The sequence below is a fragment of the Sebastes fasciatus genome, chromosome 17, assembly GCF_043250625.1.
Source record: "Sebastes fasciatus isolate fSebFas1 chromosome 17, fSebFas1.pri, whole genome shotgun sequence".
Taxonomy (NCBI): Eukaryota; Metazoa; Chordata; class Actinopteri; order Perciformes; family Sebastidae; genus Sebastes; species Sebastes fasciatus.
In genome coordinates, this window is record NC_133811.1 from 15,025,757 (window position 1) to 15,050,345 (window position 24,589).

Sequence of the window (24,589 nt, forward strand, 5' to 3'; positions counted from 1 at the left end):
CAGATTACCTGTCTCAGGCACTTCTGTCAGGATATAGTGACCGTTACATAAAAATAACTTTTGTTTAATCATATTTCTACCCACTTCTGCTTTAAGTTAATTTTGCCAGTTCAAATTGCTACTTTTACATCCAGTACATTTATGTATCCCTTAAATTAAAGTTGATACAAAACTGTCAATAAGTGGTCTGTAATAATTTACACTGAAGACTGAAGATTCTACATTGACTGCAGATATGCCTTTTACCCCCATTTCATGCTTGGAACACGTCATACATTTCTTAATATAGATTACTGACCATACCTGCTACAGTCACATATCATATGTTGCTGGATTCATCACAGTCATACCATTCCAGCAAACCCTGACTGATGTTTCTGGGACAATCCCAGCCAAAGCTACCTAAAAGTAAATGAATAAATTCATCATAGACCTTCAAATTTGATATTTCCGCTTATTGTACTTATGTGTTTGTATTACTGTATTTCCTCAATGCATCAATATATTCACATTCTGTTTCTTTACACATGTAGAGGAACCCATTGGCCACTATCACATCAAATTTGGGATCAATCAGAGCTGGAATTATGAAATTACATGAGTTTTTGTGTACCATCTCCCATTCGGCCTGGCTTCATTTTGCGTTTTTTTTATTTATGGGTTATGTCACAATATCTGTCAATTTAACCACTTTTGCAGTAAAATATTTTTATACAAGAATCCATTTCATATGTGGGAGACCTAAGAGAATATGAAAATCATTGTTGTGCTTTGTTCTACCTCCGGTAGGGGTATCTCAAAATTTTGGGGGTCTTCCCACTAGCCTAAACAGGCTTGTGCTGTGAGTAAAATGCCACATAGTGGTTACAGAAAAAGTAAAAACGATAAGACGCTGTGGGGAGAGGCGAGGGGCGTAACGCCCTCTGATTAGATTGCATTACATTTTTGTTATTTCATGATGTAGATTAGACTCACCCGGGCGACTCTATCTCAGAATTGGCCATGCAAGATTAGGGCTGATTTAAAACAGTGGATGGTGTGCCGATTTGTATAAATTTGGTACAAAATGTCAATATTAACACTAGTATTGATGTGTTTCATCACAGTTCAGTCATATAATTTAGTTTACAGTTTAAAAAAACACTTTAAAGTGTGCAGTACCTTTTTAAGCGCTTGTGCATATGTATATCATTCCATCATGTGCAAAGGAAGTGCTTACACTTGCTTTTACTTTAATACATGAGTTATATCTCTAAGAATTTTCGCAATTAATATTCATTTCGGCCACTGAAATGAGTGTGAGAGCGTTAAAGTGTCGGCTACTTGCACATGAAATAGAGCAGTTTTGTTATCACCACCGCTCTGGACTGCAGTCAATAATCCCTGCTCTGCTGAAGCCAATTTAATGTGGTATTACTGTAGGTGCCAGGGCGTGACCAATCACAGGGTGTGAAGGAATTACACCCCCTATTTTACACTACATTTAGCAGTAGCAGCCACTAGTGAATTGGGACTGCAAATGCAGTGGGAAAACATTGCACTTGGTAGAACGTGAAGCATAATTCAGAAAATGATGCACCTTTAATCAATGATATAGAGGCAGTACACTTTGCAAGCCGCTCTCAACATGTAAATGAAGGAAACTTAACAGAAGGCTACAGCTACTGGAGCAGATCATATTTATCAGCGAGGAAATGTGTGTCCTTGTGTAGTAGAGCTGCATCCGTTCCATCCTTGACGATGTATTTAGAGCCATTATTCAGGGACAAGAAAAAATTGGCTTGCTGGTGTCTGTTAATGATTTGGGAACCTTATCAACTGGGCTTGGTTTCATTCCAGGCAATTCTCCTCAGGCAGCAGCGCTCAGGCCTGTGGTTATCTGTCATTACCTCCAATCAAAGCTGACTTTTTCTTTACTGTTTCTGAAAACTTCCAGCATTATTTTTATTCAGTTGAATAGTTGGAAAAGCACAGGCATTGCAAGAGTTGTGTGTGTGTGTGCGTGGCTTGGGTTAGTGCTGCTCTGTCTGACTCTGAACAATATGCAGAAGAAGAATAGTTGTGCTCTGGTCTTCAACAGAGGATTGTTCTTTGGCTAAAAATAACTTGTGGTCGAGAGGAAGATAGAGTGCGTGTTTCTCTGTGTGTTTGTGTGTGTATGTGTGAAAGCAATGGGGACAAGTGAATGATTGCTGTCTTTCTTTACCTCCGCGGTTCTTAATGTTCCCAAACAGTTCCTGAAACCCACATTTTAATATTATTTTGCATCTGTAAAGCTTATGTGGAACAAGCAGGACACATTTTTCTTATAGACTTGATAAATATGCTGAAATTCAGCGATAGATAATTCAATAATTCTCTGCTTGTTATTATAAAATATGAAAGAAACATATTTTTCTGTTTTTCTGTCACGAGTGGTTGTTTTCCCCCTTTGTGTTCAATAATAAGACTTGACATTTCATAATGACACTTTCATAACAGTGTTGTTTTTCTCTGCATCAATAAGAGCCGGATGGGATTGGTCATTGGTTACTCATTTACTCAGGATAATAATAATTATAAATAATAAAACAACAATAAGAGTGTAAGGTCAAAGCAGAACTGAAAACAGTGCTTCACCTGTTGAACTACGGGGCCAACATCGCAACCATGCCACAAAAATATGGGTTGTTTTTGCGGCGAGTGTTAATTTGTTATCCAGTACAATAAGACAACTGACAAAGTGCAGATCCTCCGTTTACAGCAGTTTCGTGCCGTTCCAATTGCAATCAGCTGAGAATCCCGTCTATATTGAGAGAGTACTATCTGCAGAGCATAGAGAAAAGGACCTGGTACCAAAAGTGAGTCGAGCCAAAAGTGGAAACACGGCTAAAGAGAACAGTTACGGTACTTTTACTCACGCATTCACTCACTCACTCACTCACACACACACACACACACACACACACACACACACACACACACACACACACACACACACACACACACACACACACACTGGCACCACCAATGTGTTTATATGAGTGATAAGTAGGTTGCAACACTTCAGCATTTAATCACACATCACAAATGCAGCCAGTAATACATTTGGTAGTGCATAATTATAGATACACTTATGTTTTGCCTTCACACACACACACACACACACACACACACACACACGCACGCACACACACACACACACACACACACACACTCTAATCCCTCTCATTCACACTCACTCTCACACAGCCTGAGGAAGAAATGCTCAATAACGCTCCACCCTCCTCCTCCTCTCTCCTGTTTTTCCTGCTGCTGCTCTGTCATCTGCATATAGTTTACTTGAGAAAAAGGAAAGAAAGGCTACTGTGCATTAGTCACCTGCAGACATGAGAGATGTAGTTAGCTTTTCTTTGAGTATTTTGGTTTGATTTGACTTGTATTGTACATTTGTGTGCCGTTAATCTTCTGTCTGGCATCGTGGATTGTTTTCCTGCAGGCGCAGACTGCCATTAATGATGATATTTACAGTACAGTAGATGTTTGACGTGGAGGTGAACTGTGTATTGGTTTAGGGAAATGCTTCCCGGGTTCCTTGGAACTGTGTGTTTTTCCTATGGTGGAAACAAGGTTGTAAAAAGGTTACAGAGAGAACTAAGATATTTTCCATATAATGGGATTTTTTGTCGGGGGTCTGTGTGCATGTATCTTTATTTTGCAGTCTTATTGGATCATGCAGGAGTGATATGCCCTCTGAGCCTCGACTGAAATGACTGTGCTTTGTGTCTCTGATGTGTTTTTGCCGTGCCCGATAAAACGGAGCTATTTCTGTCAACCTCTTTTTTTATGTCCTCCCACCTAATCGGATTTATCCTCAAGAATGGTTGCTCCATTCACATCCTAGAGCTAGCCAGTTGTTCCAATAGGTGCCGACCATTTTCCTTTCTTTCTGATGCTTTTTGAACGGTCTTGTTTGAGTTTGAGATTGAGTAGCAGGATTAAGTTGAATCTCTGGCCCCGGGGCCTCTGATCCTTTCTGTTTGATTTCGCTCCTTGATCCAGAGGCGCTTATCTTCTTTTTTTTATTTGTAGCACTTCTTCTCTGCTAATGGTTCTACAAGCTGCTCTGTGCGGCCGTATTGTACATAGTGTCCACTCGTCCTCCATACAGCTCTTTGCTGCACTTACAACTGCATTTTGATCCCATTATCATTTAGTAATGCCTTCAATGTGGTGCTTTGGAGGAAAGATATAACCTTTGATCTTGTTCAAGCAAAGGACCTCTAGAGGGCTCAACTTGCAAAGCCAAGCGTGGGCTTGTAATGTCTGCAATAGGAAGACGAATCTGTGGAAAAAAATAACATTCCAAAAAATCTCCAGATGGACATCAAGAGGACTTATTCTATTTTCACTTCCAGTCAGTATACAGTACAGGTGGGGGAAAAATCTACACAGCATAGTATCACAATATTTTGCGTGGCAATTTTGTATTGATACACTGACATCAAGTATTGATCTTTTATTATATAAACTATTAACCTCTTAACAATCAGGCCTCATATGAAACTATAAAACCTAAGGAATCAATTGGTATCAAGTCATGTTAGCTTTTGGGGAAGAATGCTAAATAACGCTCCAAATTCATGCTAAATTTGGGTGAGGAAAAACTGACCTTGACCTTGACCTCTGACTTCAAGATATGTGAATGAAAACTCTGAGATGAACAGAGTAAAAAACTGTGTGTTATTAGATAAAACATGTTGACAAACTGCTATATTTTATTGCAATACTCAGAATTTCGTAAAATCTATAAAATTGCATCGTGACTTAAGTATGGTGATAATATCGTATGTGGGACCTCTGGTGAGTCCCACGCCTAGTATACATGTCGATATAAATCTCAGTTCTCCTGACTTAACATTTATACAATTTTGAGAAATACGTCTATTCATTTTCTTGCAGAGAGTTAGATGAGAAGATTGATGCCACTTTCAGGAGTGTACGGTAAATGTGAATGCACAGCCGGTTAGCTTAGCTCGTCACAAAGACTGATAATGGCGTGGAAACAGCTATCCTGGCTCTGTCCAAAGGTAACAAAATCCACCTTCCTGCACCTCTAAAGCTCAATAATCAGCACATATTCATTACATATTTATTTGATTCAGCAAGACAGTGTTTAAACATATTCCCCAAACTGTTGAACTAAACGAGTTTTAGCGAGTTCAATTTGAGGTGTTTTTCAGTTGAAACAAACCTGAGAGAGGTCATATGGCACTCGCCATCTGTCCTCTGCACTCTGCTTATGGGAAATGAGACAAACAAATGTCATTGGTTAGTTGACAGATGAGATGTACAGTATGTACACTCATAGGAATGTCGAGAGGAAATGAAGAGGCTGGGGAAAGGAAAGGTTGGCAGACGAAATAACTTGAAAATACCCTCCGTTCAGTGGCAGATGTCTGTAAGCACCTGAAGCTGTCCTCACTGCCTCTGAGAGTATAAAGTGACACTTAATACTCTCAACCTCTCCGGTTGGTTCAGGTAATAAACACAAACATAGTGGTAAGATGTCGGTGTCAGGGAGGGAGCTGCTCATTTGACAGACCAAAGCCTGCGCTCGTAAACAGACTCCTTTGTTTACTGCTATCAGGAGGAGAAAATGTTATTCAGGGGATTATATAACGGAGTGGATATATTCAATAAACCTGACAACGCAGCTGAATGGTCTCTGTACTTATTGGAAATCCTGTCATGTTTACTGACAGTCTGGACTGCAGGTTCATTTGATTGTAAATTAGACATCATGAACTATGTAGCATGAAATGTATAATAATGCGCTTAAAATATGCAATTTTATCTTGTTACTATTGGTTGTACGTTCTGACCTCCTCAGATTCCCATATGGCTGTGTGGTATAGAAAAAATGAAACCTTGTAAATACAGATTTGCATTGTAATGAAAGGAACAGCTGTCCACAAGATTGCTTATTGTTAAATGATATGAAACAAAGATTTCAATGTGCAGTGTCAAAAAGTTCCCCAATACACTTCAGCCTGATACCGTACTGCTCAGAGTGATTATATTGACATGAAACTAGGTCTTTAACCAAACACCATCTGAACAGCGACCCTCGGGATGACAAAAGCGTGAATTAATCACCTGTATGCAAATCAGCTGAAGCTTTGAAAGCAGCAATCAAACCAGTGTTTTTCTTTTGTGAGCTAGACTGGTTGCATGGCTGACACTGTTCAACATCTGCTGATTATTATCTTCTGTAATGATGTAGTTTGGTTGATTGGCAGCTTTGCTGTGCAGGAGAAATCAAAGCAGGCGATTGTGTTGCTGTTTTGCTGTAGCCGAAAATAGAGTAGAGACACGCTTTTCCAAAGCATATTAGAAGTATGTGTATGTGAAATAAATGTCTGAGCAGTGGTGGAAATAACAACCCCAATTTCTGTGCATGATAAGCACTGATATGTAGCAAGTTTTATCTTCTCAAATGTGAGGATTTGCTGCTTTTCTTTGTCTTACATAATAGTAAATGTGGCATTAAAATGCGTCTCGTATCCAGATTGTATCTGATTTAACCTGCAGGTACCCGCACCCCCAACACCTCCACCCCACCTGGCCGAAGCTTCGAATTGTTGCTGTTGATTCCTTTGGGCCCCGGAGCCCAAAATATTGTAGGTCTAGGGACAGCCCTAGCACGTATTTTTCACTCACATAGTTGTTTTATGTGGATTGAAAACACAATTGCATTTACACTTGTGTTCCATGTGGTCACAATGCAATCTGTGGAGTGTTTCTTTATGTTTTCATTCTCCAAACCAGATGGGAACCGTATATCTGCAATTCTCTAAATGTCATTCAGTGCTATTCATCACACGAAACTTCCATTATTAGACATGTGAAGGTGATGGACCGTACAGTGATATGTCTTATTGTTATGTTTTTTCATGGCATTTACAAAGAGAATAGAAAAAGCTTGTGTGAATGAACAAAAGCTGGTCAGACAGTGGCGTGGACTGCAGTCAGGTGATTCAGCTGTAAAATGGTTTGAAACCAGTGGGAAATACTCTGGATATTTTGGCTTTAGAGTACCGGTGGTCCATCTGCAGATTAATGCAAAGACCACCATGACTGTAACCTTGAGAGACAGATGGAAAGAACAAAAGACAGAAAAAAGAGAAGTGAGGAGTGAGGAGTGGAAGAAGTTTGCAAAACACTGAGCATATCGGGTGCAGGTCCTGCCAGGATACATATGGAGCATGTAATTGAATGCAGGGAGCAGTTCGATTTTGGTAATCAAGTATGGTTCTTCCTCCTGACTTCAGTTATTATTATAATCCAATTTAATAATTAATATAATCTATATTTTTTGTATTAACAATGGAGCACATGACTACTCCTATGTGAAAGGGCCCGCTCGTGCTGATAAATCCACAGACAATTATCATCTGACTGCAGTTCCTCTCAGCTCTACCGAGTTTACTTAGCGTCTTTCAGTTCATTGTTTAGGTGTTACGGTTATGTAACTGTTTCCTCAATGCTCTCATAGCGTCGTTTTCGACCGCAGCTATCAGCTGTCAGTTTAAAAACCCACTGTACGCTACCGGCTCAGCATCAAACGGCAGACAGCCAGAGTTAGCGACTGGCTGGTGAACATATGGAGCATTTAGTTCCAAGGCTTTGTGTATTCAGATGCATCTTAATTTGTTTACTCATCATGGAGATGAATTTCCCTGTTACAATCTGTTTGGTTTTCAACTGGTCAACCATCAACACATTCTGGGGTTGTTTGGGATACTAAGACAGTAAAAAAGACTTGAACAATCCCTCACTGCCTTTGTGTTGGGCTCATAAACTGCATCCATATCCAATTCATTTCATCATATCAGAAGCATTAGCAAACAATAACATTGACTGATGGACTATGACTGTCATTGTTTTGTTCCAGTGCTGAGACATTGCTAAGTAATTAACTGAGCGGCTATTTGATGAGCGCTCGATATCGAGGCCTGATAAGAGACTGAAATGCAGCAGTGATTCAACATCTAGTGAATCAAATGCTAATGTTGCTCCACATCTGCTGGATGTGTAAATAGGCAACTGTTTGCTAACAAGCTCACCATATCACCCATGTGTCAATGTTGTGTTCACAGCTTGTTGCTGCTGCCACTGAGTGGCCCAAAAAAATGTTTTTGCAGGTTTAAACATTTGTCTGGCTTACAGACGAATAGAGCGACCGCTTTGTGTGTTATGCCATGTCATGTAGCACCACCGTCGTAGTGACAGTACTGTCTACTAACAGTATTAACTGGTGACTTTCAGCCGGAAGCGTCCGTGGTTGCTTGTAGTAACTTAGTTAAATGGTTGGCGCAGATAATGCTGAGTATTTAAAATTAAATTAAATTAAAATTGAAGGCTTTTATGAGGACACCGCCATTACTACGAGCAACCACAACGCATTCAGCTGAGAGTCACCAGTTAACACGGATAGCAGACACTTTGTACGTGTTCTGTTTGTGATGGCGACCGAATTATGTTTTCTTTGTGGTCATTAAAGGTCCCATATTATTCTCATTTTCAGATTCATACTTGTATTTTGTGTTTCTACTAGAACATATTTACATGCTGTAATGTTCAAAAAAAACTTTATTTTCCTCATACTGTCAGCCTGAATATGCCTGTATTTACCCTCTGTCTTAAACGCTCCGTTTTAATACATTCTGACGGAATTGCAATGGAATTGCGTTGTTAGGCAACAGCTAGGGTCCATGTGTACTTCCTGTCAGTTGATGACATTCACATACACTGCAACCAGGAATAAACTGGGAAACATTTAGAATGATTACCTTTAAAATTGTGTCAAGGGTCTAAATATTGTATATTCGTGACATCACAAATGGGCAGAAATCCTGACAGCTTGTTTCAAATGCAGAGTTTCTGAATATGGGCTGCGTGTATTTCCCTGAAAAATGAAAATCTCACTTTTTTATAATATGGGACCTTTAAGTTGCCCTAGTTAGAGCAACTTATGTTATATTTCACAATAACGCCACAGTTAGTTGATTAAGTTAATTTATTCTGTGGGACCACCGTAGCCCCTACACAGTGCCTTTAGCCCACTAACGTCAGCTACGCTAGCTAAGCAGTGTTAACGTAGCTGACGTTACTTGTTTTCACTATGTCAGGCTAACATTAGTTAGCCTGACACGGGAAGAACTGCTTAAGTTCTTCCCGCACTCCTAGACATCGTTGTCAAAAGTAACATTGCATAGAAAGTAAAGGTAAAAGTAGAAAATTGTACACTTCTAAGGACAGCTTTCATTCAAACGCGCACGTATTGAAGGCAGACGCCAGTGCATCTCTGCTAGCTTCAGATCTGCTGCTCTGTCCTTGCTTTCTGTTCTACATTGTGTTATTTCTGAGACTTGAACAGGTTCTGGATGTAAATAATTTGTTGTGCTTCAGAAGTCATCGAGTACAGAACGAGAGAGATGCACACCATATTTTATTTATGGCAGGCAGTATATAGTACACAACACAACTTTTCCAGACATGTTCCAGACGGATTGCTAAAACTACTGTAATGCCCAATTTAGGCTCCTTTAGGGATGTTACAGAAATGGAAAAACCATGTTCACTTTGGGATGTAACCTCACAGTAAAAAGAAAAGGCAGTTATCCTAAGATGCATGAGCACACCTAAGGCAGATGAATTATTAGCTGTTGGAGTTCTGTTGAAGAGTCCGACCTGTTCCATGTAGTCATGGAGAGAAGGAAACGGTAAGATGGCTCCCATCAGTCTGCCTGGCAAACACTGAATAACACCAATTTACATATGATGTATGTTTCAAGTACGTAGGAGGAGTCCATGCCAGTTAGAAGAAAAATGAGGCTAATGTCTCTGGATGAAGTCTAGACTACGTGGAGATGATATCCACCAGAGTCTTGTTGCACTGCTATCCATGTTCTCCCCCGTCTGCCCCCTCAGTTTCTTTCTGGCCCAGCAGAGGAAGTGTGTGGGATGTCATGGCGTTAGAGAACAGGTATAAATCAACTGTTTACACAGAGCCAGGGAGAGTCCTCTTATTACAGGAGGCCTGTTTTGAACAGCTGGGACACTGGAGCACACAATGCTCTCTTGCTTCAGCGCCCCTAACCATATTCCTGCCACTTCGCCGGTGAATAACAAGTCGGATTTGAGAGAGGTCCTTGAGCTTGAATGCTGGAAGGCAATGTAGCTCCTTTAGGGTGAGTTAAAACGCTAAATGTTTCTTCAAGGCCAGAGCTTTTAATAAAGGGTGCGGGAGCTGGTGACCTCCAGCGCAACTTCAAAAAAAATTACGCACTCACTGGAAGGTAATCATTGCTAAAAAATGTTGAGAATGAAACAGCTTAAGATGCATAACATGTAACTAGGAAGATTGAGTCTGCAATTAAATACGCTGGCCTCCTTAAGATGAGTCGCATTATGCTGGAGGAGATAGCAGTCCAATCAATCCACACTATGAAGGCTTTGTGTATTCAGATGCATCTTAATTTGTTTACTCATCATGGAGATGAATTTTCCTTGTCATAATCTGTTTGGTCTTCAACTGGTCAACCGTCAACACATTCTGGGGCTGTTTGGGATGCCTAGACAGTAAATCAGGCTTCAACAATCCCTCACTGCCTTTGTGTTGGGCTCATAGACTGCATCCATATCCTATTCATTTCACAATATCAAAAGCATTAGCAAACAAAATAACATTGGCTGGTGAACTATGAGTGTCCTTGTTTTGTTCCAGTTCTGAGACATTGCTAACTAATTGACTGTGTGGCTATTTGATGAGCACTTGAGGCCTGATAAGAGACTGAAACGCAGCAGAAATACATGCACAGATCAAGTCATAAATTACCTAAATTGCCAAAACAAGTGGAAAATAAGTTATGAAAAAAAAATGATGTGCTGAATCAACTGTGTGGGATCCTCTGGTATGCTAAACAACACATTTCAAAGGCATCTCTGAATACGTCCAAGAAATGTAGCCCTCTTCTGCTCAAGTAGGACCGTGTTGTATGTGGAGGAGGTGCAGGTTCAGCTAAAAAAGTGATTCCTAAACTTTATTGTCAGCCCTATACATGTAGATGTACTCCTTCATAGACACCATCTGTGATGTTCCAAATGTGTTCTTTTTTAAAACTACTAAATATATATACGTATATAAAAAAATATCATCTAAGACATACAGACCTTGCAATTTTTTCAGTAGGTTTACACACACTTGGGGTGGCAGAAGCTTGATTTTTCAGTTGTTCTATTTTGACTTCTCTGCTCACCTGCAAGCTGTTTTTCACACTCTCCTATTCACAGCAAGTGGGGTTAAGGTGTTACACCTGACATCATAGTAGTAGTTTATTGGTTAGAGACTGTAGAAAATAACTCTTGAAGGGTGTTAAAAACGGGGAGGATTATGAGGATAGACTTTTTTGGGAGGGCAGGGAAGAGTCTTGGTAAAAAAAAATTCTCAGCACAGATTTGATTTAAATTTTCCCTAAAAAGGATTTAATAAAAATGCATTATTATTATTATTATAATTATTATTATTATTATTATTATTATTATTATTATTATTATTATTATTATTATTATTATTATTATTATTATTATCATTATTATAATTATTATCATTATTATTATTATTATTATTATTATTATTATTATTATTATTATTATCATTATCATTATTATTATTATTATTATTATTATTATCATCATCATTATTATAATTATTATCATTATTATTATTATTATTATTATAATTATTATTATTATTATTATTATTATTATCCATTAAGGTTGTCAAAGTTAACATGATAATACAGCGTTAACGCTAATTTGTTTTTAACGCCACTAATTTCTTTAACGCATTAATGCAACTTGTGATTTTCAGGTTGTAGTGGGCTCAGTTTTAAAGCTAGAGTGAAGGTACTGGTATCATATGAAGCTAGAAACCAAAGGAATCCATGGTGCCAACCATACTAGCCAGAGTTATACTAGCTTGTGGCAAAGGCTAATGCTCCAAACTTGCGCTAAATTTTGGCGAGAAATAACTGACATGGCCGCTTTCAAAGGGGTCCCTCGACCTCTGACCTCAAGATATGTAAATTAAAATGGGTTCTATGGGCAGTTTTTAATTTAAATTTTTTTTTAAGGTGAGGTTTAAGGTCCAAATAAGATATTAATAACACTGTGGAGGGTGCCTTTTTAAAAATGTGTTTATTTTCCATTCAAACATAAATACGCATATGTATTTTTCTTTTACCAAATCATTATTTCAATTTTTTTTTTTAAATAGCCGAGCTACTCCACAATACTGTATGTACCCTGTGAGTACCCCTGGTTGGGAATCACTTCACTCAGAAGAGGATCCAGACCCTGATTTGAAATACAGCTTCCATTTATCCTCTGAGAAATTAAAGTTCCATTAATCTCTAACTTTGGACAACACAGCAACTTTAAATCAAAACTGTTCACTGGTAACAGCGTCTTTACATCCCAAACTGGAGGCCTATTACATCCAGATGTGCTGTTACTGTATTTTACAGTGAGGTCTCCCATCCACTGAAAGACCTTTATTTAATCTAAAAACAATATGAATGTTAACAATTGTACATTCTTTGATTTTCTGTTATGCTGCTTTTCTTTAAGTAATTTAGACATTTTAGTAGTTCTGTGTCTTTTCTGATTGCTTGGTTACAGTAGAACAGGGAATAGGACAAGAGGACTGTGGTACGCAGACAGATTAGTTGGAAATATGATGTGTCACCATAACGGGGACCTGTTTAATGTTTAAAGGATGTGCTGGCTGATGAATCTGTTAGATCTGCCCAGAGAGTCAGAGAGAGAGCCTTGAAAATGAAGCCGGAAACGGGGAGAAAGAGGCGACTGGAGAGCGAAGGAGGGCAGAGCTTTTGAAGGAGGAGATTATAGAAGAAGGTAGGGATAGAAAGGAGAAGGGGAGTCTGAGCGAAGACAGGAAGGGGGGTGGATGAGAGAGAGGTAGAGAAACGATGTGAGAGGGGAAATAGATTAAAGGAGCAAAAAGATATATGGAAGTGAAAAGAGGCCAGAGAGGAAATAAGAATGCAGGGAAAAGTGGGAGGTAAATGCATGTGAGGAAAAGATTCAAGCTTGATCTTTTTACCTTAATTGGAGAAACTGGCATTTGGTATATTTTTAGATGGATGATAAAGCCAAAAAGCACAAGTCAAGCTGCAGAGCTTTCACAGATTTCGCTGTTTACCTGTGTTGAGGTGCAACACGAGCTTGACTCAAACACAGAAATATGCTCGCTTCAAGACGTCAGAGCAGAGTGTTAAAACCGACTGATCAGTCCACATGAGCTTGGCACTGTGAGGTCCTACGGAGTCATACTTCTTTGAACGGTACTTTATCAGAATGAGTCTTTGTTTTTACATTTTGGTGACATTTCTATATCGTTATATGTTTTAGCACATTACCTCCAAACTGCATATACCAGCCTACAAAAACATGCTATAAGTTGTGAGATTGATAACCTTACCAGCAGCCACATTTCCAATTATTTCAGTATTGTTTGAACATAAACATGATAACAATTTTGTGATATAAAGTATGTGATCATCCATCACAGGGAAAATGTGTCACATGATAATGCAGTTTATTGTAGAAAACGTTCGTAAACCTCTCTTCCACCAGGGCGCTCTGACATTCACGCTTCGAAAATCGGCCTTCTTAAATTTAATTTAGTGCTTTGAATTATATTCACATGCGTTTTAGTCAGAAATTCAAACCTTGGAAAAACAACCTGCAAACATTAATGTCATAAAAGGAATATGCATGAGGCTTTAGATTAGTGCGTTTGAATGCACATCAAGGATGAGTAAAAACAGTCCCTGCTAACAGGGCACTCTGAGGACGTGACTACTGTCTAAGAAAAATTTCAATTAGAAAGAAAATAATTAAATAAAGATAACAAAATGTTGTATGTTTGAAGTCTCTGCAGTAATGTAATGTGAATTTAGGGGTGGGCAATATGACATTATATAACTCGAGATGATATAAATGTATGAGCTCTACCTTTTATACCATGGAATCCTTCTGTTTCATTAAACTTACTGACTTAATGGGAAGTGTGATTATGGATGTGTTGTTGTAGAGTTGTTAAACATGTAGTAAGCAAAAAGGAGAGTCCTTTGATATAGGTTGTAGATCATGTAGCTTGTAGATCAGTGGAAATATTCTGCTGTTTAGACAAGACTTAAATGACAGCCTTGTGCATGAGGTCCACAATCTGTCCATCCGTCAAACTAATCCACCTGAGCTTGCATTGTAATCCAGCTCATTTGTCGCGGCCCTGGGAATGGGACGCCAAATCACGTCCTTGTGGCTGCTCCCTTCAGACTGAGTGATGGGCTCCCAAGTGGTGAGACGTCAGGGGGGGGGGATGATCGAGCTGCTGCATCCTCCATCGGTCGTGATGTCACCACAAATCTGTGTTGTCACCGGGCCTGTGAGCGCTCACTGCAAGAGGAAAGAGAAGAGATGGGTGGCTCCGTCTGCTGCTGTCAAAGTGATGTAATGATGACAAAAAGAGAAGGAGAAGAAAGGATGCGGGGTAATGAAAAAGAGGACAGAAGGAGAGGGGGAGAGAAGAGACAGAGGATCTGACCAAGGGCAAAACACATGAATAATAATACTAATAAAATCAGGACACTTTTATTCAATTTTATAGAGATTCTGAGAATAACAGAAGAAAGCCTAAGGCAATATGTCTATCACCACCAAATGTAGAGTTTTCTTGCACAAACAAAACAAGGTTATAATAGTCAAGTATTTTTTCTTTTCTTTTAGTTTTGACATTTCAATATCATGTTAGTTTAGTTTTAGTATCAGTCCGTCAGAAAGTTATAGTTTTTTGTCTATTTAGTTTTAGTTTGTTTTTGTTAAAGCAAGGTATAATGTTACAAACGTATGTAGACACATACAAAATACATGGTTGGAGAACTCTGTAGGAATGACCATAATGTTAAAATCTTTTGAATTGAGAATCAACTTGAGTACTCTTTCACTACCACACTTGACAAGGAAACTTGTCACCTGCAATTTCATCCCGATCCCAGTTGGTTAACATCAGACCTGAGCTGAATAGCATGGTTAAATGGCATTTCATCGACTACAGTATTGAAATCATGTTCTTGTTATTTAATTCTACAAGACTAAACTGCATGTGAAAAACAGTAGGGATTAGTTGTGAAGCAATTGCGGAATGTCAGGTCCGATGAATTTCTGTAGCTCAATGTCACGAAAGTTGCTGTCATTCTGTCTACTTTTGTTGGTTGTGATATATTAAAACAAAAAAAATTTAAATTAATTTACGTTAACTTTTATTTAATTTTAACCAGGCAATAATATCTTTTCGTCGTTTTAGTTTTAGTTTTTCTTAAAGGATATCATTTTGATTTAGTATTAGTTTACGATAATATTTTTCACTGCTTATTTTCGTTTTAATTTCAGTTTTAGTTTACGATAATAACCATGGAATGAAAGTACTCCAAACAATGATGGCAGATGATGGGTGGAATATACAAAAGATAACATATCTTAAAGTTTGAATGTCAGCCACACATTCATTGTGTACCTTTGTAAAGTAAAGAACTCCAGGAAAAAAAAGACGCTTTTCATTGATTTTCAAACTAAATCAGTGTCTGTTTATGGGCACAAATTCAAGAGTAAAACCTTCAACTACAACAGTTTTTAAACCTTCATTTTACAGACATTTTAATTACGGTCACCACAGTAATTAATGTGTCTTTATTTTCAAATTAGTTTAGGATCTAAACCTTAATTAATGTTGCAAAAGCAGATTCCTTCAAATTCCCATTTGGTTGACTTTTCACGTGATCTACAGTTGACTTAAAGGAGCAGTGTTTAACATTTAGGGGATCTATTGGCAGAAATTGAATATAATATTAATAAGTATGTTTTCTTTAGTGTATAATCACCTGAAATTAGAATCGTTGTGCTTTCGTTAGCTTAGAATGAACCGTTTATATCTGGGTCCTCTTCATGGAGCCATGTTTCTACAGTAGCCCAGAACGGACAAACCACTGTGTTAACTTTTCCTGCTTGGGCCAGAGTCAATAACGTTACTCGCTCCGTAGTTAACCCCCACCGTCACTCCACTCAGCCGACAGGAAACACGACACGGGGAACCTCTGTTGGTCTTGAGGAGCTGCAGCATTTATTTCTGCACAAAGTGCAACTTCGACTGTACATTCACCGCCGCTATCTCTCTCTCTTGCTTCACCACTCACTTCCCACGTACACACACACACTCTAAGCTATGGCCCTGCTATTCTCCAAATAACCTATGCTACTCTAACAACTGGCTCTAGAGAGGGACATTCGCGTTTTCGTGTCGGCCACCGTAGTTCTCCTACACGCTTGGCACACGGCACAAGTTTCAAGTGGTTGCAATCTGCAACCTCACTGCTAGATGCCGCCAGATCCTACACACTGCACCATAATGCTAAACAGCATTCCTGGAGAGGATCGAGTGCTTTACACGTCTACTACGTACTACAGTATGCACCCATCCCGTTTGAGTGCTTTCCCTTGTCTTCCCTTTATGGGGTCTTGTCTCATTAATGAGCTACACATGCTTCAAGCCTTACTGATCACATCACATTGGACATAATGGCCCGATAAATGCTCTGGGGACTATGTTTAGAGACGCACGAAAAGCTAATGGGAGAGACAGAAAGACGTAGTAGAAAGAGCCCACTCCTCCCCCCGCTGCAAGTCAAATATAGCTGGGAGTTTGAGTAAAATGTCACATGTGCAGCAGAGATATTAAAATGTGATGCTTGCTGTTGGGAAATGCATTATTGATGGACTGAGAGTGTGTTATAATGTTGAAATGTTCCAGAGATTATTGGTGTCTCAAATAATCCCTATACTGCTATCCCGATTTAATCACACAGACACAATTCCCATACTGTAGATGTTATAAAATGACCTGTCAAAAGTCATATAAAGTATTTATATGAGTGTTTTTATAATCTGCATGAATCTTGTCGTCACCGTTAGCGGAGGTGTTGATAGTTGTGTTTTAACCTTTGGACAGAGCTTTGATAGCTTTTTCCCCTTGGTTTTCTCTTTATGCTATTTTCTCATCTAACACTTGGCAAGAAAGTGAATAAGCACATTTCCCAAGATGTTGAACTATTCCTTTAAGTGTTAACAAATGACCAGTGCTTGTTTTTTTTTCTTTGTTGAGGACATTTTTACCTGTTAGTATGCACCTTAGTTCTCCCTGTCCTCGACAATACACAGTTAATGATGAAACAATCAATTGACAGTTCCTTTGAAGTCATTTGTGCATTGTCGGGATGTGTCTTTTCTGTAGTTTGACTTGTAGAAACACCCGGAGGTTATTTGCTGATAATTGGTGTGAATTCTCTGTTCTGGCACAATGATGGTTTTTATAGATCTTCTCTTCCCAGAGGCTATTTTGGGATCCATTCTTTCCTTCCTCTGTCCTCTGTTTTTTCCCCTTTGTCTTTGATTGGTGTTTTTGTGTGCTTCTTTGTGTTTCTTCACTACTTCTTTTCAAAGCAGAAATGTTGAGCGGTCTGTCGCTGTGTCCTTGACTGAGTTTTCCAGCATACTGGATCCACAGGGGTATACTGTATCGTCTTTTGTTAAACTGGAAATACCGAGCAGAGTTTAGGATAGGACCGATAATGGCTGAATAGACAGAGATTTGGATTCAGACTGGGGATGAGGTTTACGGTGAAAAAATTGAAAATAAAAAGTTGGTTTTGTTTTAGAGCTGAAAAAAATCATCTGTCAATTTGTCAACAGGAAATCGGATGAAGTACTTTTTTGTCATTTTTCAACACAAAAACCTGTAGAACTTTTCTGTTTCAACCATACTCCATTCTGTTTTGCTCCTTCAATAACCTTGAACATGTTAAATTTGCACGTCGGGATACTACCTCATTTACTTTTTATTTCAAATAAAAAAAACTGCAACAAATTTGCACATTTTGCACATTATCTATCTATCTATCTATCTATCTATCTATCTATCTATCTATCTATCTATCTATCTATCTATCTATCTATCTATCTATCTATGTATCTGTCTAGAACTTCAGACAAACCATTTAATGCTAACAGGAAATACTATAAGATTTACGCCAAGAGTCATCAAATGAATTGTTACTTCAAAATCCTGCCAACAATTTCAAATTTTAAGTTACATTTTTTGTTTTCTGAGGTCAACCAGGTATTGATTGCCATTTTCCCCTGAAAAAATACTTAAACAATGAATCAATTTTCCAAAGAGTTGCTGATTCATTTCCCGTCAATTGACTAATAGATTAATTGACTAATCGTTTCAGCTCTACTCTGTTGTATGTAATTGACACAGAGGGTAGGACTATATCTGGGCCTGGGACAGAGAAATAGATGAGGCCTCTTTCTGAGAGTAGATATAAGACAGAGGACATCTGGGTCTAGCATTAATAATAATAATCATCCTCATATCTACTCAATTATGAATGAGAAATGAGAAATGAGAAATTTTAGGGAAATTCAAGGGTCTCAGAGATCAGCACTAAATACTTGGCCGATGCAGTTCAAAGTTTTTTTTGTCGTGAGTAGCCTACCATCAGTGTGTATCTGAAAGCCAAAACAATTACTATCAATCCTGCTAACCTCTCACAGTGACTTTACTCATGCATGTCTACCTGGGTCGCTGTGGCGTGTGGACAACAACCAATAGGTCGTCCAAACTGTTCAAACTGCGGAGTGAAGGGCTTCCAACAGAGTCTCTGCGAGCCAAAGCAAAGAGACCTGAAGTGAATTTTAATCTCACATGCACTCTGCTGCCGTCCTGCAGGAGTGGAGGCTCAGCACGAGATGATTAATGACCATCAACTATTTTTGTCTGACTGTGTCTCCTTTTGCTCACACAATATAACGTTACTCTTTTATTCCGTTGTTTCACGTATTGACTGGTACATGTTATCTCTATCTCTCAGACACAAAGTGTGAAATGCCATAAACTGCAGTGCCTTTGCTGCAGTGTTTTGCATTTCAGATTAATGATTGCTGTTGCTGTTTTCTCCTGAGGCCGTAATCCGGATTTGAAACAGCCATCTGTTTGTTCAGTCAGTCACTTTCACGGTAGACAACTTGTTTTCTGATAGTTGTACCTTGTTGCTCTCTTCTCTCTCTCTAGAGATTCGCCTGTGAGAGGAAGATATGAAGTTACCAGGCTCCCTTTGGATCCTTTGGTTTCTCCTGTCGGTAAGCTCTCTTTTTTTAATTCCAGGAACGCTGTAAGGTAAATTTACCCTTCTCTTTTTGCCCATTATGTATGCTGCACACGTGTGTTTAAACATAGGATTACATTTTCATTAAATGGACACGTAATATATTGTGGTCTAGTGGTTTTCTTTTCTCAGCAAAAAAAATCTCATGATTAATTTTCACTCACCATTTATAATTGATAATTATAGTTTATAGTTAGCTCAGCTTGTTCATTACAAACTTGGATGACCCAGAAGAGAGTGATCCATGACTGCACGTGTCTGCATGTTCTTACTATATCTGATCCTTTTATGCAGATGACTCACAGTTTACAATGTCTTGCATTTTACCTGTATTTCAACTTGGTTTGGATATAGACACAAAATGAAAATGTAATACCTCATTGGGTCTAAAACTCTGTGGTGTCCCGCTTGGGACCTTATTTAGAAAAAAATATATACAGTACGGTCAATGATGAGAGACTAACCTTTTCATCCTGTTTGAATTGCACCATGAATTACACATATGATGTTTTGTCAATTTAAAAGATAATTTTGCAAGTCAAGAAAGTCTCAGTTTGTCGTAGGTTTGTCGTAGTATCATTTAGTTTTGTGTGAAACCGCTCAGTGAATTACATCTCTCGTCTCAAACAACACCAACATGCCTGTTAGCGTTCTTCTAGAACGAGGGAAAAAGTATTAAAAGAGGTTAAAATCACAACTAGTTTGGCCAAAAAGCTGTGCGAAAGGAAAGTTAATTGGTTCCATAAGAGCAAGCATGCAGGACCGGCTCTACAAGGTTTCGATGAGTGTAATGTCAGCTAACTAACGTCACTTATGCGACTTTTGGGTGTGTAGTCTTTCTAATTACGTCTTATACTTCAACAGTTTGACGACATACTGCATACACAGACTTGCAAAATTATGTTTCAAACTGACAAACATCATATGTGTAATTCATGGCCCAATTCAAACCGTATCAAAAACATATTTGTCTTTCGCCGTTGACTACTATTCATATATTCTCATGATGTTGGGGGCTGGTGGTTTGTTACCATCAAATACAAAGTGTTACAGTATATACTGTAGCATCTTATTTCAAATCAGCTCGAAGTGTTGAGTCATATTCATAGTGTTCTCCAGTGTTTGAGGAATTACATCAATTAGCTTACAGCAGTGTTGCAATCATCAGTCAAAGATGTTAACACAAATGTGATATCTTACATTTTGGCAGTATGTTCTGTCATTTATAATATGCTGATGAGGAAGGGGTTATAATTAGACAAATCTAACTTTGAAAGTCCTTTTGATGGACTTGAAGCTCTACTTACACATTACAGCACACCAAATGGCTTAATGAGGATTCAATAATAAATGGTATTTTAAACATCGTGGCTCTAAATGTTGGAAAGCTCAGAGACCATATTCATCTTGTTCCAGACAGCTCAAGCTTTTACTGCAGAGAAATAGAGGTCCTTCAAGAGTCATTGGCCCAACAGTTGGTCCTCAATTCTTCAGTGTCGGTGTGAAATGGACGTTTCCTTTGCTGTTTAGCATCAAGCTAAACATCCAGAATAGTATCCGTGGCAAATCTTTTCTACGCTGTTCTGCTTTATGTGTCTGTACTTTCTTTTTCGAGTGGTCTTGTCATTGATTCAGGAAGATGAATGAATTGTAAAAAGGCAACGAGAGGCCTTGACATCTTTTTTTCTCATCTGTTGATACTGGTGGTGGCCTGGTGGTCGTATGTATGACGTCATTTACTTCAATGTTTGGAGTGACATCATATGTACGGCTGCTAAACTGCTACATGGGACGTCGGCATTCTCACAAAAGTCACTGTTTCTTTCTTAAGTGTTTTGACTTTTACAAGCGTTTATCAGACAGGTAAGAATGGTATTTTGGTCTTTTGCCTCTGCAAAGAGACACAGGTAGGAGGTTTTCATCTCAGTTATGATAAGGCATGTAGAGGCAATCTCCCAGGCAAAGTATTAAAATTCAGAAAATGCAGGTGCATGAGCCTGGCACTCTGAGAGGCTTAATTTTCAGCCCCCAAAAGTATGCGAAATAAGTCAAACCAAAGTGGTCTCTTTATCCTTCAGTGAGCAGCATTATCAAAATCAGCATTTCACACTTCTTCTTCTTCTTCTTCTTCATTTTTAATTCTACCTCCAAATACAAACTGTAGAGCAGAGATAAGATGCATTTTGGTGGAAATCAGCTACTTAACTTCTTTTGTGAGCTCCCAAACACACTTTAATGAGTTACGGTAATAGTGAGTCACTAGAAATTCAAAGCGGAGTGAAATCCTCCTCAGATCAGCTTTGAAGATGCTTCAAAAACGTATCATGCTTGTTCTTCTATTAATTTTTTATCTTTATGTCTTTATCTAAACATGATAAAACCGTGACGTAGTAGAAATTTAACTAACAGCACCATCCAAGATAGTATTTATCTTTGACTGTCAGGGGAATGTAGATCAGAGCAGTAATCACAGAAAAACTTCCTATCTATACTCCACACTGTGTTCCAAGTCTGTATAAACATGTTTTCTTCCCCCTTCCTGTCACCTCTTGTGCCGTATTGTCTCAACAGTGCAGGGTGGTGGGAGGTGCTGAGTCAATCTCAGATCCATCACTCAGGCCTGGACGTAGCGTGACAGATGGACAGGACCAGGCGGTGAGCCAGGGTCAATATAAATGTCTTGAGCTGTCCTACAAAGAGCGCCAAGAAAACAGAACCGGTGAGAGGCCCATATCATTTCTAAGGCTTCTTAAGGCCAAATCGATTAGCTTTGGGAGAGCATCACAGGTGTAATGGTGTTGTAAGGTGGTGGATTGGGAGCAGAACACAGTTGTTATTCTTGTTCAAGGTGACGGCAGTGTTGCCAGCAGGGTTCAAATGAAGGCTTTTGGAGTGGAAGCTGTAGAAGACTTGATGTACACTTGTGCTACACGAACAGAACAGTCATTACACCTTTTTTCCTTTCTCCTTTCGAGGTACGTTCTGTGGCCGTATGTGGGATGGCTTTTTGTGCTGGGATGAGACACCGGCCGGGACGTCTGTAACACAAAACTGTCCAGATCGCTCTGACCTGGACCCAATTGGTAAGAAAGATCTTCTCGCACCAATACACAGCGACAAGCTCCCTGAACTTTTTTTTCCAGTTCAGCAGGCAACACAGAAAACGATCCAATCTTCTGTGTGTAATTGAGGTCAAAGGTCATGGGGCTGACTGTATGAAAAAAGGTCCACTGGTTTCAGGAAGCTTGGAGGGTTTTATTTTGTATTTAATGTCTGACAGTCAGGGGGAAGTTGGTTCATTATTAGGCTGTGCTCCGAGTTTTGAGCTTGTAGCAACTCACAATGCAAGAACTGCAGATTGTTGTGGTAACAATAATAATCATATCATAATTTGGTTTTAAAATGTAATTAAACTACTGATTAGCTATTTCATACATGTTTCACAACCACTGCCTCGTTCGTCAGCTGTGTGGCTACCAGCTGACCAGTAACATCCAATGAAATCCATTCATTCTTACTCTGCTGCTCCACCCCAACAACATCCTCCTTATATTTTTGGTATTGTTGATTTACTAAGATTTAATGTCCACATTATTAAAGAGGGTTTATTTCTCCAAGTTACTGGTCAGATTCTTTAGATTTGTTCTGCTCCCTCCAACAGCAGAGCCTTTTCCACCAAGTCTAACCACAGTATATAACCATTTACTATACATGGTCAATTTCTTAATGCAAGTGTTTCTGACTAAAGTGCATAATGTAATTGCATTTTATGCATCATGTCCTAAGCAGATATGATTTATGTTGAGCAGTAAAGTCAGTCAATAGTTCCCTATTTAAAGGAAGATTTCATGATCAGTCATAACTGCCAAATTCCCTGCTGTAGAGCCTTTGCCCGTCAATCAAACAACATAGACAGTACTATGACATATTTTTCGGGCGGTGTCTGTTCTGTTCTGTAGATCATGCTACAGTATGTGTTGCTCATTGGCATCTTTAGAGGTTCATGCTAATTAGTTCTTTATTTTTATCAGCCTGCACTCAAGTGGCTCTAATGTTAATATTGCTTGGTTGGTCAGTCCATCACTTTGGTCCTGACTCCAATATCTCAACTATTTGTAACTTCAATATACACCCATCCGCCGCAACAGTAAACGCTGAGAAAAAGAGCTTCGGCATTGTGGTGACTCCAAAGAATTTCCTCTAGCGCCACCAGCAGTTCAAAATTTCCACATATTCAGTGATATATCTTATTATCTACTGGATGGATTGGCACCAAATTCTGTACAGACATTCATGGTTCCCAGAGGATGTAATGACTTTGGTGAGCTTATAGCTTTTCCTTTAGTGTCACCAGGTGCACATTTTGGGTTTTGAGGGAAATGTCTAAAAAACTATTGGACGAACTTGACTTTTCATTTAGCGCCATCATCAAGTCCAAATTTTAATTTGGCCAATATTTTGGTTTATGACCAAATACCTGCAGAACTACTGACATTCCCATCAGCTTCAGCTTTACTTTGTGTTTAGTGCTTGACATGCTAAAGTAAGATTGTGACCTCGGTAAACATTACATCTACAGCATTGCCATGTGAGCATGTTAGCCACCTAACTGTAGCATTTAGCTCAAAGCATTGCTGTGCCTATAAGTATAGCCTTGCAGAGCGCTGTAGACTAAGGAACAATTAACTGGTTATGAAACAGTCTCAATTTAATACTGATGCCTCTATATGACCTCCATAAGTAAACAAGACCATCAGCGAGAAGATTGGCTATTTCTATATAGTTATTCTTAATGCTTGTCATCGGTGCCACCGGGTCGGATTCTGCGCAAAATCAGGCAAAATCATGCAAAATCATGCGAAATCATGCAGGTTCACCAGAAACTCCTTCAGCTCAGATTCCAGCGGGCCCACCGTGGATAGACACAGGTCCGGCTTTGCTACTGCCTTCGACCGGCAGTCGGAGCTCTGTCGAGAGTAGGAGAGCTCCGTGCCTGGTAGCAGCGGCTCCTCCTCTGGCCAGGAGCAGAGCTTTGCCTCACTGCTCCGCAGGTCCTCGCTGGGAGCCAACACTGACACCGCGCTGCTGAAGGCTCAGGCCGTATTGCTGGGCCCGTTGGTGGGAAGGGACGCACGGGAGAACCAGAACCAGGACTGAGCGGAGCAGACAGTCAGATCCTGCTGCAGTAAAATTAGATGTTTTCTAAAGAGACTCTGATGGTCGGAAACACTACCGCT

General features: G+C 39.2%; 1 protein-coding gene across 3 annotated transcripts in view; it reads left to right on the plus strand.

Annotated features, from left to right (window-relative positions):
- calcr (calcitonin receptor) overlaps positions 1–24,589 on the plus strand; it is a 70,186-nt gene that overhangs the window by 16,354 nt on the left and 29,243 nt on the right. For 2 of the 3 annotated variants that reach the window (XM_074614022.1, XM_074614020.1), the window contains exons 3-5: positions 19,257–19,326; positions 21,924–22,071; positions 22,328–22,435. In XM_074614022.1, the coding sequence (XP_074470123.1) occupies positions 19,282–19,326; positions 21,924–22,071; positions 22,328–22,435 (301 nt within the window). In that variant the 5' untranslated portion in view covers positions 19,257–19,281. The remainder of the gene's footprint in view (positions 1–19,256; positions 19,327–21,923; positions 22,072–22,327; positions 22,436–24,589) is intronic. The other variant, XM_074614021.1, reaches the window with a different exon arrangement.